The 20,744-nt window shown below is 34.1% G+C and overlaps 1 protein-coding gene across 5 annotated transcripts in view; it reads left to right on the top strand.

Annotated features, from left to right (window-relative positions):
• The first annotated feature begins 2,064 nt into the window (after positions 1-2,064).
• LOC113521792 (retinal-specific phospholipid-transporting ATPase ABCA4-like) overlaps positions 2,065-20,744 on the top strand; it is a 69,125-nt gene continuing 50,445 nt past the window's right edge. For 3 of the 5 annotated variants that reach the window (XR_008253452.1, XM_052900001.1, XM_052899999.1), the window contains exons 1-5: positions 10,067-10,206; positions 10,631-10,859; positions 11,946-12,075; positions 13,415-13,512; positions 14,237-14,348. Coding sequence is in view for 4 of the 5 variants with exons in the window: in XM_052900001.1 (XP_052755961.1) it covers positions 10,067-10,206; positions 10,631-10,859; positions 11,946-12,075; positions 13,415-13,512; positions 14,237-14,348 (709 nt within the window). In the remaining variant the exon portion in view is untranslated. Of the gene's footprint in view, positions 2,645-4,669; positions 4,828-6,664; positions 6,802-10,066; positions 10,207-10,630; positions 10,860-11,945; positions 12,076-13,414; positions 13,513-14,236; positions 14,349-20,744 lie in introns of those variants that run through there. The other 2 variants (XM_052900000.1, XM_052900002.1) reach the window with 2 other exon arrangements.

Here is a 20,744-nt window from a genome sequence, read left to right as displayed (position 1 = left end):
CACCTTGTTTTTAATTTAAATGTACCTACACGCGTTTACGTATTTTCTTTGCACTTTCAGTAACAAGCCCGTTTTACTTTGCATTCTGTTAAATATATGTGTGATTCGCGATTTTTATTGAACTACATTTGAAATATCATGACCAGTGGCGTAGCTCCAAACTCCGGAGTCTGACTTACAAACTATAAATAGAACTACTGAAAATTTCTCTCACATTCGAAATATAAATAAACCAGATTCCAGGAACGCGACTTTAATAATGGCAACTTATTTGAATAAATACAGGGGAATTCCCAAATAGTCTCGATCATCTTTTTTTTAAACTTGCGGAGCACTCCCCTACGAGTATATTCTTAGGCTGGTTTCACAGTTGTGCCGTCAGCGCGTTTTAACAGCATGCGCTTCGAATCTGGATTACAACAAATTTGGATTACGTCGAAATCGGAATACGACGAATACGATACGAACGACTTTAAATACTTTAGGGCATCAGTTAGAGATAATATATGAGGATGAAAGCAGGTCAGTTAACCTATCGTGAATTCCACGAGAAGTAACCACAATGGTTTCCAGGGAGAAACACGTGGAGTTTGACCTGATTAGTAAAATTGCTAGCAATGGGGCTGTTAGATCCCATTGCTAACAATCCCTTCCCCTCTAAAGGGCTTTTGGTTACCTACGCCACTGATCCTGTTCGGTTTCGTCATAAACTAAACTTTTCACATGACCGCATATAAAGTTCAGCAGAGTTAAGGGTCATTGGATACCCTTAACTATCTCACACCATAGATCGCGTTTAAGTACAAACTCAATACGTGATACATAATCATTTATAATGATACGCATAGAGTCCAAATTACGCCAACACCTAATCTTTCTTGAAATAATATCACTGCATGCACAGTGATTTGCCGAAAACAAACTACAATTACTAGATAGTTTTAGTCAGTACGCTGTTGTCTACGAGGGACGGTGATGTTCAAGTGTAATTATGATGTCGCGATACCTACGAGCATGTCATATGACTAAACACAACAAGGCACTTTTGTAAAAGCGAATCTCGAGTTTCACGTGAACTACAAACTGGATGCGCCAATATAAATGCTCGCTGTCGCAATACTGCTCTATCATTGGTCATAGGTCACTATGAAAAATTTTATGACATTTCAGACACGAAATTCTATCATTATCGTAACGTATACTCGTATACGTAATACTATATCCCTTTAAAGGAAATACAACTAACACACACACTGTACACTGTATTTCAATTTTTATTAAAACAGACGTGCCCCGCGTAAACCTCAATTTGTAGCTCTGAGTGAGTCGGCGTAAATCGGATTATTACACACAAGCCTCGTTAGGGGGCATCCATTAATTACGTGAGCTCAGAATAGGGGGGGAGGGGTCTAATGAATTCTCACGAAATCTCATTTAAACCGAGGGGGGGATAATCAAAAATCTCACGTCAACTTCAAAAAATTTAAAATATTAAAGATATTACTAAAATATTAAAGATAAACGTTTCCAGTGATTGTCTTCCTGCACTACTAGAAATCCCAGATGATATGTGTCCAATTATTTCGATTGAAAAAATACACGAGTCTCCATGGATTGAGTAAAAATTTAAAAGAAAGTGTTGTTTTTATGTTTTTACTTTGAATTTTATTTAATTTAAATAAATTAATTATAGTATACCTGAAGGATTTATTATTTTCCCGAATAATAAATATAAATGAAGGTTAAAATATTTTTTGCGTCAATCTCACGTAAGGGGGGTTGGGGGGGTCAAGGCAAATTTCACTAAATTTCACCTAAGGGGGGGGGGGAGTCTAAACTGATCGAAAAAGAGCTCACGTAATTAATGGATGCCCCCTTAGTAGTGTTCCTGTCCCAAAACACTTCCTAATATCTTTTTCCTGGGTATTTATTTTTTATATTTCTGGGTATATTCTGTTGCGCAAACGTTTATATCTGGATGTAATTTTTTTATCTGTGATAACATAACTAGTGCCTATTACACACACAACAAAAAGAGCGCGCAATCTGATATAAAGTACATTTTATTTCATGTTGATCTGAAATATAATTGTTTAACAGTGTGGTATTGCCCTTCGCTAATGCGTGACGTCGCAAGTTTTAGAGCTAAAAAATAAACTCCTTCATTATATTGTATATGTGTATATTAACACAGGTTCAGGCTCGCGTCAGTGTCGTAGTGTTCGGTGGTTATAGACGCTCACGATTAAATATTGATTGATTAATGATTTCGAAACTAGTAAAATTTTCTCAACCTAATTACACGTAAATTTAACGCATGGTTATTAATACAATAAGATAAAAAAAAAATTATGCATTAAACATAATACATTTCTAAATTATAATTAGCTATAACGATTTATTTTATCAATAAGAATATTTATCTCTGACTTGTAAATATAATCAACAAGTAAATGAAATTATTGGCAATAGACTCTCTATTTTCATTTCATATACCTGTGTTGCGAATACATAGGTACATTTATATATAATTGTGAGAATGTGTTCGAAGTGCTTCTACTTTACATGTTTCTATTATAAGTATTCATTATACATTGCTTCGTGTAAATAAGGTACCAGGCTCGATTGCCGATAAAATTTGCAGGTAAATATCTATTATTCAATTTATTATACCTTCCAAGTTGTTTTTTTTATTTAAAAGTATTAAAAAACACTGCTTTTATATTAGATACATACTTTAGTTTACATAGTACAGTATGTATCATATGAGGATATGGAACAAATATTAATTGATGTAGCTTAATATATGTACTATATTGGCAATGTATAAGATAATCTATTAATATTACTAAACTTAAGAAACCACAATTATGTTTTTACGAATAAATCTCATTTCATTATATTTATTATTGTTGTTTTTTTTTATGTCTTCATTTCGTATAAAAATATGATAAGTGATAACTCTATCTGATCTATATTTACCGTAAATTAGATAAAGCATAAAGTATCGAACAGTGTATATATCTAAGAACAAGAAATTACATAGAATGAATAATAAAATAAAAACTGTAATTCATATGGTTGCCTCCTTTCTTATTATGCAAATACAATTAGTAAAGAGAGTACGAAAGATAGACCATCAGTTGGTAATTTTCTCAATTCATAGCAGGCTAGTGTATAAAAAATATCTGATATATCAATTATTTATCAATGACACATTTATATTACTAGATTTTATATTTGACACAGTTTATGTAGAAAATATGCAAGCAGGTCGTATCTGAATTTGATAGGGTTATACGGCCGTATAACATTTTCTATATCTATGTAATCTTTCTATGTAATTCTTTGTTCTTAGGCAATAGCCAAAAGAAAAGAGACGGCACTACATACAAGCCATGTAAAACGACTTAGCAATCTACACAAAAAAGTCCTTATGTTGGCCAGTTTGTTGTTCAAATTAAAAATGAATAAGGCTATATTGATACTAAAGTTAGATAGTTTTTAGATATTAATAAAATATAAATATTTTTCACTAAAACGCGAATCATGTGACAAAAGAAATTTATAAATTTTATATCAAATTGCACGTCTCGATGAATATTTTCTTAGCAAAAATAAAACAAAGGATAATATTATTAAATATGTTTATTATTTTATACAATATTACCTTAAGATCCAATTTTGTAATATTATTGATAGTAAACGTAAGTTTTTAATACTTCCCGTAATATCTGATCACATTCTAGAGTAGATCTCGTAATAGAGACCAAATACATAGATTTAAAGATAGGGTGAAAGATACAAAAGATTGATATCAAAACCATGTGAAAATGTAATCAGCTAATTTGATGTTTGGTTTACAATTTTTTTTTTTTAATAAATAACGCTTTCCTCAGGGTTGCAAGTAATCAGATTCAAATTTCCCAAATCAAGCCGATTTTTTTTTTTAAATTTGATGTAAACTATTTTTTCTGTTATAATATAGGCACATAACTATATTATATTCGAACAGATAGAACATTAAGTATCAAAAACATTTAGCCAGCTAAATTGACATTAGTACCACGAAGTAATGTCAATTTATCCTCAATGAGAAATGCAAAAGCACTAAGCCATACAACCTGATTTTCGGACTAAACTGACATTTGATATATTATGGTAACCCTATTCATGGACATATGAATGAAAATATTTACCTAGTTTTGATAAAGCATTTGTATGGAGACACGCTGTCTATATCATATACATATATTCTGAAACAATATACATATTTATAAATAGTATACTCTGTTATGTCCATAGTACTGCTCATGTCTATAGGCGACGGTTACCACATTCCATCAGGTGGGGGCCGTCAGCTTGTTTGCCATTCTAATTTGCATAAAAAAAATATCATTTAAGAAATACACATGTGCATATATTGCTTATAAATTAATATACAAATATAAGCTATATCGGTAGTCATTTTCTATGATTTAGAAACGAGAATATTTTATAGAATTAATTAAAAAATAATACATGTAGTAAATTATTAATGTGAAGTCATACAAAAGGTATTGTTTGTTGGTCATATAAAAGGCATTTGTTATCGCTAAGCAATCTCTTCCAGACGACATTTAGGTAAAGATCATTATGCTTGAATGACTTTCAATTTTATTCTTTGCAGGTTTCCGCAAAGCCACATCCAGAAATGGTAATATCAATACCTAATAACGATATTAACGACAGTGCAGTAAAAAACATGCAGCAAAAGCATGCAGCTGCAACATGTCAACTCCCCAACAACAACGGCAACATCGTAAAGATCTTGGAGCCAGTGAAGTGGTATAGTTATAATTTTATTAGTAACTAACTTCTCATCACGATTTTGTATGTTTATGTTTTAGAAATACATGACTTACATACTAATACTACTTCTAAATAGCGTACCAAAATAAAACGTACACCAAACATATTTAAAAACTACTCAGGCGATTTTAAAAATTCTCTCACTTACAGAAAGCTATACTCGTATTATCAGCGAGTAATATAGTCTACGTATTCATCATCATCATCATATCAGCCGCCAACTGTTCATTGCAGAATATAGATCTCCCCCTATTAGAGGGTTTTGCCAGTAGTTGCCACGTTCGGCAGAAAGGTTGGCAACCGCAGTAACGTTTTGGTGATGTTTAAAAAGGAACGCTGCTGCCCATCCTCCGAACATTAAGTTCCCTTAGTCGCCTCTTACAGTGGACTAATTTTCAAATAGACTTAAGTCTAAATTATTACACAATTGTCGTTAAAGCCATACCTTTATCAGGCAATAAAGAGGGAGTGACTGTAGGGACTGACTAGGCAGCTGTAGATCAGATTTTGGTTGCGCAGCTGAACAGGATTAGATTCTGAAGCGGTCATCACCCTGAGCTATATGACAGGCAGCTGAGAACACTACACATCGTGGGGTCGTAATCTGAGCAGCCTGAGCAGTCTGAGCGGACTGAGCAGTCTAAGCATCCTGAGCAGTCTGAATAGTCTGAGTAGTCGCTTCCAACCACCCCTTACAGCGACCCCTGTCTTCACAACTAAGCGGTTAGCTCGTTGGCAATGCTACACTGAGATCCTGGACATCCTCAACGAGGTCCAGTTTGCCTTTGACGTGACATGGCTGAGTCAGTAGGCTGATACTACGTGGAGTTTCATTAAACTCCTTTTAGCTAACTTAGAATACATTGGAGGACTCAATGCTGAATGTATTTATCGTATTAGAAATCAGACTGAACTTACAGTGATAATCTCAGGAAAGAAATATGCAATTATCAATTGTGGCTCGCCTTCCACGTGATCCCTCAGCAGCCGTCGGGGAAAACATGAAAATAATGCTCCGTCATCCCATAGACAACAGCCTCTTTGTGCCGTCTGTTAAACCCACAGATGCACGGTCTACTATACCTTTCGAGTCTGTGACAAGATCTAATGCGCATATTACACGAATAGAAATTGTTGAGAAAAGAAAAAGGAATCGCGATGATTCGCGACAATAATTTCAGTTTATGATTATTATTGTGCAATGTGATTCCGGCATAGAATAGACCACCCCTTCCTTTTTCGTAGGTGTCGTAAGAATCGACTAAGGGAGGGCGAGAGATGGGCAGCAGCGTCCCTCTTAAAACATCTTTAAAGCCTAACTGCGATTGCCAACCCGCCTGCCAAGGGTGTCAACTATTGGCAAAACCACCTAAGGGGGAGATTTATGTTCAGCAGTTGTCCACTGCTTAAAAGCTGATATGATGATGTTGATTATTATATTTTTTTTTTACAACACGGGGCAAACGAGCATGCGGCTCACCTAATGGTAAGTGACTACCACCGCCCATGGTCACCCACAACACCTACGGCATTGTAGGTGTGCTGCCGACCTTTTAAAAGGAATATGCTCTTTTCTTGAAGGTTATGTTGTCGTATCGGTTCGGAAATACTGCTGCTGGAAGTTGATTCCAAACAGTGGTTTGTGCGTGGGAGAAAGTGCCTTGAAACACGCACGGTGGAAGACTGTCACTCGTCCAGATGATTGGGATGAAATTTTAGTTTATGGCGGGTTGTACGATGGTGAAAATCAGCAGCAGGTATTAATCCGAACAATTCTTCAGAGCACTCCCCATGATAAATTCGTTAGAAGATGCACAGAGATGCAACATCTCTACGCAGTTTCAGTGAGTCGAGTCGGACAGTAAGACGCCGATCGTCAACAATTCGAGCTGCCCGACTTTGAATGCGGTCTAATGGAAGGAGTTGGTACTGTGGCGCTCCTGCCCACAAGTGAGAACAGTATTCCATGTGTGGCCTCACTTGAGCTTTATACAGTTTCAGGCGGTGTTCCGGCGTGAAATACCGTCTTACCCTATTGAGCACCCCCAACTTTTTGGAAGCTATCTTAGCTTTTTCCTCCAGATGACCGCAAAACTGGAGATCGCTAGATATATCGACACCAAGAATCTCCAGACTTGACTTATTATCGAGGGAAGCGCCCTGAAAGTGAGGAGATACGACAAACGGCATATTTTTTGCGGTGAACGCGCAGACTTGTGTCTTCTTAGGGTTGAAGTGTACTAGATTGCGTTCGCCCCATATAATGTACTGTAGTGGAATTTTCAAATTTAAATATTTGGTTAAGAGATAAATTTAGAGGATGGCATCTCTAAATCAAAAGCACTTTTCACTCTAGTTTGATTTAAAACCATAAGCATTTGTCTCTTTAATTTGTATATAGCGTTGCCAGATTGGGTATTTTGTTTGCAATTGTAGGTAAAAAAATTCTGTTCGCGAATTTATAAAGATATTTTGGGTAATATTTTTAGTACTTGCAAATTGTATACAGATATAAATAAGTTATATATTTCCAGTGAAATATACGGCTGAAGGTATGTAACAAAGAAGGTATCTTTTTTTTCGTCGTTCACTTTGTGGCACATGCCAAAACGTAGAGAAAAACGATATATTTTTATATATTGTGTAAAAATATTTCTTATAAAAATATAGAAATATTTCTTATTTAGTTTAGGAGAGGCGTAATCCTCTCCAATTTTTACCATTTTAAATGTCATTATCTAGCCGTTGAGCAAATTAAAGTACTGAGCGAAGAAATAGCATAATAAGTGGGAGCAAATTGAGCTGTACGTAGCGGCATGATATACCTTTATCAGTCCGTCTATCTGTCTGTCACAGTACTGTATTTTAAAAATTACTGGTGATATTAAATTAAAATTTTAAATATTTTTAAATAATGTTATTTCACGGAGATTACAGACGAACATTTTTATTTTTTATATATTTTTTTTTGCCAAGAGGTCCAAATCAGGTATTAAAAATTTTAAAATGAACCTATTAGTTTCAATAGGATATCATATGAAAGAACTTCATTTGCTGGTACTAAAATCAATTTTTATGGTCCCGTACCAAAATGATACAAAGGAGGATACAATGTAGCCTGTTACTTTGTCCATCTGTCACAGCGCTTTATTTCAGCGGCTAATAATCTTGACTATTTAAATTTTCGCGTGATATTAATATTATACCCATACTATCAGTTTAATCACCTATTCTAATGATATTAAGTTACATTAAAATTTGCGTAATTATGCTCCGTTGACACAACCAAACCGTTATCTCAAGGTGAATTGTGTTTTTGTTTTTAGACATATTTACTCAAGCCTTGAAAGACTTCATGTCAGATAATGGAACAGATGATGGGAGAAAATTTCAACCCTAGTTTGTTTGTAGTTTAAAATTCGGCATAATTTAAAGCAGTGTTTTTCAATCTTTTTATGACACGACCCCCTTATTATGTAAAAATATCTAGCGACCCCCTACCCTCCACGGTTTCGAATGTGAATGAATTTTATTATAGTACAATTATGAAGTCTGTACAATTGTATTTATATTCACGGTTATATATCGATAAAATAAAATAAATAATATATAATAAAGTGTCTAAAACAGACATGTAATCGATGTCTGTTATAGATACTATAGTATGTAGATATCAAATAGAAACACTATAATTTATACAACATACGTTTACTATCGAAACGAAGTTACATTTTGAATTCCCAGCGTAAGCGCGCGAGCCAATGCATCGCGTAGCGCGGCGGCGGCGCCGCTAGGCTAACGGTAGCGCATGGGAGGGCGACGCGCGCGGGGAAAACGATCGGAAAGGGGAATTACTCGCGGCCGTTGCGCGGTGGCAGTTTTAAAAGCCCGCGTTACAATACATTGTAACACCGGGCCCCTTATTATATGCACAGTCCTATATATTATTGGTTGATTGATGTATTTACGGAACTGTTGATTTTTCACTGCTTCTCGACCTTTTGCGACCCCCTTGTAGAGGCTCGGGGACCCCCAAGGCGTCGTGACTCACATTTTGAAAAAGACTGGTTTAAAGTGAAACTCGTAAAAATAGTTTTTACACAACAAAATTTAAAAATGTATGGACCTAAATAAGAAACTACAAATTACACTATCATATAATTGTATCTTGTGTCAATATATATAACTCTCGCGTATGACTTTGTACGTAACTGGTTTTATTATTATAAACCGGCTTCAAAAACAAGGAAGTTTTCAGTTCGGTTGTATTTTATTACGTTTGTTACCTCATAACTTCATCATTCATAAACCTATTTGGAAAATTCTTTTTTATATGAAAGGATACACTTACAGTTTGGATCCATTGAAATTTTATCAAAATTCAGTACTTTTGTATTAAAATCAAGACAATTAGTTTTGCTACAATTGAAGTTACTTTTTTGTAGAACACATTATTTACAGGCACGTTACGGGGCCAGAGGAGAGATAGATTTGAGTGATTTTAGGATATATTTCGATAAATAATAAATTTACGCAACTTTAAATTACTTCCAGATCTAATTTTTGACGAATTTGGTTCTATTTCATCTGGCAACACTGATCAAACCCTTATACTAGCGATGGGCCAACTCGTATAGTTTTGAATTCGAATAAACCGAATTGAAATGGTGGCTGATTCGAATCGCAGCTCGAATCAGCTCGCATTCACTTCGTATAGAGTCAATATTGCAGTTGAATATGAACTCAGTAGGTCGGTTACTTAACTCGCTTTAGATTTAAATCGTCAATAGCGCGAACTCGCGGGTTTCAATCAATTCGAATAAAATATACTAGTGTAACGTAGTAAACACTCAGAATTCATATTATAAATCTATTTTAGTTATAGAACAGTTTTGTTCTTTACTTTCGAGCTATTAATTTGAAAGAAAAATACGAAATACTAATATTTAAAATATAGATAATTTACGAAACTTCATTGTATGCGACAAATCTATGGATTGGTAACAGTAACTTGCTTTTCCAGTCATATAAAAATAATAAATATATTATTAGACTTACTTTGACTCCATAAATCTCACTCAACACTATTCTGTTAATTTATAATAAAAAGTGCCAAAATCTCAACTATCACCGCACCATGATATAGCGCGCGGAGTGTAACTGTAAAACACGCTGACAGAAATATCACGCACACGAGAGTCTTGCTCGTTGTATAATGTTTCTGTTGCGTCGCACGCACACAGCCACGCAGCATTCACAGCAACCGAATCGAGTTGACGTTATGACGAACACAGTCGGCCGAGTTGCGTGCTACAGTGATCCGAGCGTAGATCGCATTCATATCACGGTTGTAACGTAGGTAGCGCCGTATTGGCTTTATACGAGTTGATTCGAATTGATAGAAAAGCTAGTTCGAATTGAGCCGGCGGCAATGCAGCTCGAGTAACTCGAGCTTTTTGATTCGAATCGCCCATCGCTACCTTATACAAATTCCTGGTCAATCTGGTCAAAAAATTATGATGTCTTGTCCTCATACCTATGTCTATAGGTTTTATCATATATTTTTTTAAAGAATTTAGTATAAAAATGATTAATTTCTAAACATTTCCATTGGGCTTACAAGGCCTAGTTTCCAGAGCCGCTACAAACTTTCTAAAAAAATTTATAAAGCAATCAACGTCAAACTATACATAATACCCATTCGATACGAAACTTGTACTAAAACGTACGGACATTATTGTAATGTTTTTATATTTACAATGGATTCAAAAAATTTTAGTGCGAGTAAACAAACGCTTAATAAGGACAACCGTTACCCTATAACAACCAAGGCGACCCTGATAGTTTTATTATGGAAGCAAGGAATTGTCCGATTATCCAGATTTCTACATACAGGAATTGAATGGAGTTCAACAACATTGTTTTTTATAATATTATTCTTTCTGAAAAATGAGTTGATGCCTCCTACATCAACGTACATTGGTGAATGTGATAATGTCAAAAGCACAGTAAGTATTTACCCACATACTTTCTATTATTGTACATATTCAATTAATGATGTGTTTAGTTTCACTTACTCCTTATTAATATGATAAATGTTAAATTGAGTTTGTTTGTTTGTACCTAAAAAATACATCAAAACTTTTCTTAGTAATTTTACATGATCGTAGAACAAACATACAGATAGACAAATATTTTTTTCCAAAAGTTATTGCTATTTCCTTGGTCTTGTTTATCCCTTTGTTATTTTTTCTTGAATATCTCCAATATACAGACATTGTCTTGTAATAATTTTAGTATATTACATAGAGGGAGGGAGGCAAATAGAAAAGCAAATATGCAACTTAAAATGGTAAACAAGTTGACAACCCACCTCATGGAAAGTGGAAACCATCACCTATAGATATGAGCAGTACCATGAACATAACTGAGTACACTGTTATCCTGTTTCCTCCATGATGCTTCCCAAGCGTTACCATTCCTGAGGACTCAGGCATTATTACTCTGTACCCTGTAAATTCACTGCCCACACCCACCCTTCAAACTGAACCACAGCCATACAAACACAACTGTTTCACATTAGAAACACGAATGGGACAGTGGTGCCCAAACAAATGACTTTTGTACAAAGTCTCCCTCTGATAAAATTTATTGGTATTTATGGGTTTATATATATTAGTAATAATATGGGTACTTATTTTTATTTTTAGTACTTATTTTTAGTAAATGTACTACCTACTTAATTTTCTGCTTTTTCATGGTTAACTGGTAGCAAACACCATTAGATGTTAAGTCCGCTATATGTACACTTACTTATATAATTGTACATTGAAGTTTAAATAAATCAATTTTTTACAACACAGGGGGCAAACAAGGCTCACCTGATGGTAAGTGAGTACCGCTACTCATGATCACCAACAAAACCAACGGCATTGCAAGTGTGCTACCAGCCTTTTAAAAAGGAATATGCTCTTTCTTGAAGGTTATGATGTCATATCGGTTCGAGAATACTGCTGCGGAAAGTTGATTCTAAACAGTGGTTGTGCATGGAAGAAAGTTATTATATTATTAATATATCTCTGTTTTTTTTTTAGGAAGAGAAATTCATGGAAGAGTATAAAACACCGCGATTCATTCTCTACACACCACCCAATAATGTAACCAATCAATTGATGGCTATGACTGCAAAAATATTGCAACTAGAAAATAACACATACAATCTAGGTATGTAGAATATGTAGTAAATAGCATGTCTCTCTCATTTTTCACAGATTCATATATTTCAGCTTTCTCTTTATTTTAACCTCATGACTTTAAATTTGCCATACCATTCTGACAGAATAGGCCACCCTTTCTGGTGAGTATCATAAGAGGCAACTAAGAGAACATATAGGTCAAGAAATGGGCAGTAGTGTCCCTCTAATACCTACCAGAGAGAGATTTTGTACAAAAGTCGATTGCTTGAGTACCTCTGTCCCATTTGTGTTTCTACCGTGAAGCAGTTGTGTTTGCATGGCTGTGTTTCGGTTTGAAGAGTGGGATATGGCGTGAATTTACAGGGTACATAAAAATGAAAACACAATTTGCATAACACCTGAGTCCTACGGAAAAGCAACGCGTGGGGGGTATCATGGGCGAAACAGTATACTCTGTTATGTCCATGGTACTGCTCATGTCTATAGACGACGGTTACCACTTTCCATCAGGTGGGTCGTCAGCTTGTTTGCCATTGTAAGTTGTATAAAAAAAAAAAAACACCAAATCATACAACCGAATTGAGAATTTCTTTCAAAATATAATTTTATTGAGCACTCCATGGTCTAAAGTCTAGGCTGTGCTTGTTCAACAATAGATAATTGAAATAATGACACATTATGTGATTCAGTTGATGGATGGAGGTAATCTATGGTGTTGGAATACTCACAGTTCAGTGATCACAAGGTCGAACTGTTTAGGTTGAGACTCATTATTTTGTAATGTATTGAATTGTAGGCAGCTATTGTAAAATTTTCAAACAATTCTCAACTTACCTATAGACGCATTCTGCATGATGCATGGGCATTACAGAATACAATGTGACTCCTACAATATGATGCCATTCCCAAAAACTAAACTGTTTCTGATAGCTTTACCGTCATGTCCCTCCCTTCAAGTTAACACGTAGCTGTGTGAGCGTACAGCGTTCTAAGTGCCCATGGTCAATGCCACTGTGAGCACAGCAGTTTGATGGCAAAACACTAATGGGATAGAAGTATCCATAGAATTTGTAAAATCCCTCTAGTAAAGTTATGGATGAGATATGGTGGCCGGCAACGCACGAGTAATGCTCCTGGTGTTACAGACATTCTTAGACTACGGTGGTCGTAAGCGACTACCGTAGTCTAAGAATGTCGCTTACCATTCAAATGAATCGTATGGTTAATATAAAATACTTTTCCCCACTAAAAGTTGAGAAATAACTTACAGAAAAGACTTACAGCTTCCTTTACTGACGGGCAGAAGTATAAGAACCAAGGAGACCACATATGATGGACCAATGATAATCATAAATATTTTATTCCAGAACATAGTGTCAGAGGTTACTATCCTGCCGTAAATGACGCTTCAATTATGAACTACATGAAAGGAATGAAAGATGATGAAGCTATTGTCATATTTCAGGTAAAGAATGATGAGATGAAATATTTACATCTGTATGAGTTAGGGTGCTACCTTAACTCATGCAAATGTAATTGTTGTGGTGTTTATGGAGTAGGCTTCTCGTGTAAGATGTTCTCAAGCCAGAATAAAATTGCCAACCCTTGGGGATCGTCCATTAATCACGTGACGTTTTTTAGCATCTTTTTAACTCTCTATTCTTCTGTGGATGGTCACGTTTCACCTTTTATCATGCACTGAACTCCGAGCATAACATCCTTCATTGCTGTGCGAGCATGTCGTAGTTCCATAAGTCGTCACTAACAACACGTTTTGGTTTAGGCTTTATGGTATTTTGTAAAAGGTACGACATAGTTCCCTGAATGGTGCATGGCAGAGTTGGATTTATCACTGAACTCTCAAAAAAACTTGGATTTTTGCATATGATGGAAGAATAACTGTATATATATAGTGTAATAGCCACTAGTGGGTACCATAGACTACACAATAAATATATTTCTACCACCATATTTATATTGTTGTTTCTACCTGTAGGCGTCAGTTGTTACTTTCATTAGGTCGACCATTAACATTATTTTCATTCTTTGCAGTACAAATATCTATAGATATTTGACAGATAGATAATCTTTATTACCACTAATGAAATTTAAAAAAGTCACAATAAAAAGAAAAAAAAACAATTAATTTTGCTGGTAATAGGTATTAATATTCAATTGTTTACTTGCAGAACAACGGCAGTTTTCCCTGGAAATTAAACTACACAATAAGAATGAAAACCCCATTTCAAACAAATATATACGAGTCAATGGATGGGAGCTTCGTCCCACACATGCAGTTTGGTATGTTTATTTTTATTTTCTACTACCTCGTTGCTCGCGGCTCTGCTCGTGCGAAGCTATTCATATATTATTTAGTATACGGATTTCAAATCATTATTATCATTAAATTCTATTTTTAAATATTAATCCTAAAATATAATAGAGAATAAATCTTTGTTACATATTTTTTTACACAACTATACTAATATTAAAAAGATTTTTTTGTATGTTTGTAAGGAATTAACACAAAAACTATTGGACCGATTTCAAAAATTCTTAAACCATTAGAATTCAACGTTATCCCTGAGTAAAATAGGCTATATATTATTTTCGAAAATTCTATCTTATCTGTGCGAAACCGGGTCGGATCGCTAATATTATATAAAATACTAATTATTTATTTACGTCAAAACTAGGCTTCAAACAGATAGGTAGGTACCTTTTTTGATTGACGTATATTGTTTCAATTTTTTTTTAATAAAATACAGCCTTGATAATTATAGCTTTCTATAAGTGAAAGAATTTATAGAATTGGATAAATATTTTTTGTATACCACTGAGGTGACAAACAAGCATACGGCCCACCACAATGGTAAGCGGTTACAGCAGCCTATGAACGTCTGCAGTATCAGGGCCATTACGCGCGCGTTGTCGACCCTGAAGAAACCTCTTTACCCCTATTTTGAAGAACTCCATGCTGTAGTCGCTTGGAGAAACTTCGACAGAGAGCTCTGTGATGTATATCGTGCAAATAAATATACATATCTTTCTTCTTTATGATATTAATTTAAAAATCGATATCCGTACATACGCCCCTATTGTTTGAAGCCCGAGATATACGTACTTGTATTGTTGAATGTTAAAATGGCTGTGTTGTGTGACAGGAATAGATAATCTTAATTATAAGTATGTGGAAGGAGGTTAAAAGAATTTAAATAAACATTAGAAATAAAGACAATGGTACAATATACAAGCATTTTAAATAATATTACGTATGTTACTAAACTAGATGTCATTTTGCGGAAGTTCATATCACTGGTTAGTCGATTAGAATTGTTTTGTTTAACTCCATTGTTTCTTGTATACAATGTTATTTCTCTGCAAAAAAAAAAAAAAAACACGAAACTGATAATTTTACGCAAATTATATTTTCCACTTTATATGAGATGATTCGGATATTCTCAAAAACCTATCTATCTAATTTTTTTATTAATTATTCTATTTTACCCAGATATCACGAATAATACACTCGGAGATCGAAAACCCAGTGCCAAAGGTTCCATTTTACATATATCTCAACCCCAGATTTTATGAATAATACACTCGGAAATTGAGAACCCAGTGCCAAAAGTTCCATTTTATATACATTTTAACCCCAAATACCACGAATAATACACTCGGAGATCGAAAACCCAGTGCCAAAGGTTCCATTTTACATATATCTCAACCCCAGATATTATGAATAATACACTCGGAGATTGAGAACCCAGTGCCAAAGGTTCCATTTTACATATATCTCAACCCCAGATAGTATGAATAATACACTCGGAGATTGAGAACCCAGTGCCAAAAGTTCCATTTTATATACATCTCAACCCCAAATACCACGAATAATACACTCGGAGATCGAGAACCCAGTGCTAAAGGTTCCATTTTATATACATTTCAATCCCAAATATCACGAATAATACACTCGGATATCGAGAACCCAGTGACAAAGGTTCTATTTTACATACATATATCTCAACCTCTTTTTCCTCACTTGTCGAATATTTTTATTTAATACCTCGTATGTACAAAAAATATATTCATCAAATGTCGATTTTTAATACTTCTTTATTTATAATATTTTATTATTTTATTTTATTATTATATAATTTCGTAATGTGTAAATGGTACAAAAAAAATTAAAATTAAATCATTGTAATTTTTATTTTTAGTATTTGCACGCTTGACGTAAGTAGATTTAACTTATAAGATCAAATGTTTTATACCCAAAATCATTGCAAATAAAGTTATTATTATTATTATTATACTACAGCTCAACCAAATGTTATTTAATTTAGTATACATAGTGTTTTGTGGAGGAGCAAAATTATGATAGTGGAGGAAAGATTCAAATTTCGCGAAATTGATGTTCGCCTGAGATGCAGTAATGACTTCATTATAGATTTGCCTTGTTTTAATACTCAAAGCTATGCCATGTCATTTACTGTACATGCTGCACGTCTCTGGAATTCACTTCCTAATAACTTAAAGATGGCACAGTCGCTGAAATCTTTTAAAGCAGGTATCATAAAATTTTATTTTGAAAATCCCTCTTCATTGAGCCAATTGTGAATATATGTATTTATTATGTATACATGTATGTGTATGTAGGAGTGTATATATGTATGTGTATGTATGTATATATATGTATATATATATGTATATGTATATGTATGTGTGTATATGTGTATATATGTATGTGTATGTGTATAAGTTTTTATTTATTAATGTTATATTATAATTAATTTACTTTTATTATTTACATATGTAGGTATATAGAGCTGTTTTTATTGTGTTATATATTCAATTTTTTTTTTTTTTTACTGGGTATTATTTAGTTTATCTTTAATTGTACGGTTATTACCCTTATACATTCTACAGTTTTCTTTCAGCTTCTCAAAGGTTGACTGTAAGAGATCCCTTTATGGGATAAGTCCGCCATTGTATACTAAATCATTTACTAGTATTTAATCTGACTTATGTACAATAAAGATTTTTACAATACAATACAATGATAATAACATACAGTATTTATGATGTAGATAAAGGGCATGGGCTATTAATAGTTCCGGTCATAAAAGCTTTTTTTATGCAACTTAGATTGACAAACAAGCTGACGGCTCACCTAATACAAAGTGGTAACCGTCGTCTATAAACATGAGCAATACCATGGACATAACAGAGTATACAGTTTCGCCCATGATACCCCCCATACGTTACCATTCCTGAGAACTCGGGTGTTATTTCTCTGTACTATGTAAATTCACTGTCATATCCCACTCTTCAAACTGAAACACAGCCATGTAAACAACTGCTTCACGGTAGAAACATGACGGACGAATAGGTACGTAAGTCTAGACAGAGTAATTGTTGTGCTATATAGAGCCCAACCCACCGAGGCAATGTAATCGTTCTGATAACATTGAACTACCTATATATGTATATATACTATGTTAGTACATAGTTATACGTATTTTATACTATATAGCATTCTCTTCCAAACAACCTTTGGTAAAACAGAAATTTAATGATGCGGTGAAAAAATAGAAAATTGTTGCAAATAAATATTTACACGTACGTATCGCTATACTTAGAAATCACAACACGTACAATGGAGAACTTACTGCACATTATGATTATGTAAATATACATACATAAATGCCTGTTAGCGCAAATGGGGTAACCATTCCATTATCATCTATTAAAAAAAATATGCACACACTGGGTCCCCTGCCTACTTTTGCGTACGGAGAGTAGATGCGGGTCTCGAATAAAAACTACCTGTGTATACCGCGAAGGCTTACAGTTAGTCGTTTAAGCCTGTAAAGCTAAATCTTTATTTTACTCATAAATCAAACGGTATTTTTTTTTTATATATATCTATATATGTTATTTCAATAACATATGTAGATATATATAAAAAAAAGTAGCAGTGCAGCAATATATATATATATATATATATATATATATATATATATATATATATATATATATATATATATATATATATATATATATATATGGTGCTTGTTCATCATAACATTACAATGTAAACAGTATGTACATCAGCTAAAAAGTACATAGTCGCATTTCAACTCCCATTATAAACATTACACATTATAAATAAATAAACTCCTTTTTTTTATTTAAAATTGTGTGGATTCGTAATAGTAGGTATGCTGCTTTGGCTTAAATAAATTTTATACATGTGACTGTCCGCGTAAACAGGATAAAATAATGGCCTATGTACTTCTCCATCCCAAATAGTACGAACTATTAGCTGTACTTCGCGACTTTGATCGCGTGAATCGGTACATAAAATATCCTGTACCTTTCTTTCAAATTAGTTCAGTGGACCTAATAGTCGTATAAGGAGGGGGGGGGAAGGATTGTTAGCAATGGAATTTGACAGCCCCATTGCTAGCAATATACCTTATTAGGTCGACCTCCACGTGGTTCCCCCTGAAAACCATCGTGAACAATTCTTGTTGAATTCGTCACGATGGGCTAACTGACCTACTTCATCCTCACTTATCATCCTTCATTGGTCCCCCACCGGTGTATACCGATAGCGCGGGTGGGGTTACCATTCCATTATCATCCATTAAAAATACTCGTATAAGTGGTCGACTATGAGTCACCGATGAGGATCAAAAATGTGCTTAAAACCGGACCGCATAACTAAGATTGTTTATGCAGATATTTTGGTAATATTGCAAAAACTGTACTAGGTAGATATGCCATTTTATTATTCTAATAAATTATAAATAATTCCTATAGGCCACTCACAGATATTTATATCTACATAATTATTATATAATTATATAAACACAAACACACATACATACATAATTTATACTTTATTATATATTTATTCTATAACTGACAAAAATGTCGTATCGGACGACACACCGCGTTGTGCATTGGAGATGTGCACAAAACCGGTTTTTAGCCGCCATGACAAGGTAACTGCGTGAGCGCTTCCCCCCTCACCGCGACAGTCGAAATTCTACCGCTTTGTTTATTATTTGTGTCGCTCGATATCTCACCGCTTTGTAAATGTTAACATCGTGCTTATTAACTTTCATCCTTGTCTATCACTATATCATTCTTCTTTCACTCCTTCTTTCTATTGTGTTGTTGACTGTATTGTGTGTAATCTTCCTGTGCATTAAACCACTGTGCTAGCTGCTTGGACTGCTTATTTTCATCGCTTGACAAACATCATCGATACGCGGCTTATCAACGCAGCCATACCATAAACACGCATCCCTCACATCAACATCCATATTCCTTTTTTAAGTCGTAATTTCACTTCGCTATTTTCGAGGATCAGATTTTTTTTTGTCATAACTTCAATACAGTATAAAAATATATGAAAAATAGTTTTTTAATTATTCGAATTAAGCCCTTGCATATAATACCCCAACTTGGACTGGTATGCTTGCTTTTTAATTCTTCTTTTTCTCCCTTAGCAAAGATAATAAAAATATTTTTTTATAATTGTTTTCTTTCCAATTAGGGCTGCTTATATCTAAAACTATTCTAAATTTCAATCGAATAGCTAATACGGAATTTAAAAAATATATTCACAACCATATCAACAATGCTACACGGCGAAAAGGACACCCAATGCTGCCTTTTTATCTTGTTTTTGTTTAATTAATTTTTCATTTCGTTTGTAGGCATATTATTCATGTTTATAATCTGTATAATTCTTTGAAGAGAACAATAAAGAGTTTTGAATTATTATTCATTTACTATTCATATTGTTCTTGCTTTAATTGTTTTAACGAGCTCATATAGTTAATTTACCTAATGCATTAACCAGTGCATGTGGTATTAATAGTGTGTGACTAATGTTTGAGTCATACTCGTATAAATTAGCTCCGTATATCGAAGCATATTTACCTAAACAGAAATTTACTTCTGCATCATAAAGGGTCTTGTAGTTTATTCACTACAGAGCCTATTTGTCGCATTTATCGCTGTACGATAAGTTCAAGTGTCGTAAAAAGCGACTAAGGGAAATGGCTTGACCATATGTTGTAGCAATGGAACTCTTAGTCTCTATCACCAGAGGGAGACTTTATTTTATTTATTTCGAATTAGGCACACCAACAGTATACATATTATACATTAATTAAATATTTTTTTTTGTGTAGTATGCTGATATGCATACCTATAGCAGGCGTACACAACATTGACTACAGATTACATGCATATAAATGTCATAATATAATTAATATAATAAATTAAATTTACAATTACATATTCTTTATTACATAATTCAATTAAATATAAAACAAGACTGGACAATATCATCAAATCTACATGGTCTTCAGTATCTTACCGCGAAACACTGCCAACGAGTCATGGCTTACGTCTATATCTGGATTTAAACCGCATATATGATTATAGTTATTGCATATTCTTGCAAGCGGAGCACTCAATCCTAAATTAGTTTTGCACAGTGGCACATAAAATATCTTATTGATGGAATACTGTGAGGAACTACATATTTAATTTCACTCAAAAGCTCAGGACCATCCATATCATGATGCGTAATCTTATGGAGAAATACCAAATCATGCAGGCGGCGACTATCAAACAGGGTCTGCATAGTGAAGAATTTAAGACGCTGGTTGT

The sequence above is a fragment of the Galleria mellonella genome, unplaced genomic scaffold (genome assembly GCF_026898425.1).
Source record: "Galleria mellonella isolate WM207_F2 unplaced genomic scaffold, CSIRO_AGI_GalMel_v1 utg63, whole genome shotgun sequence".
NCBI lineage: Eukaryota > Metazoa > Arthropoda > Insecta > Lepidoptera > Pyralidae > Galleria > Galleria mellonella.
Note: the sequence above shows the minus strand (reverse complement) of the source record. Positions and strands in the feature narration are given on the sequence as shown.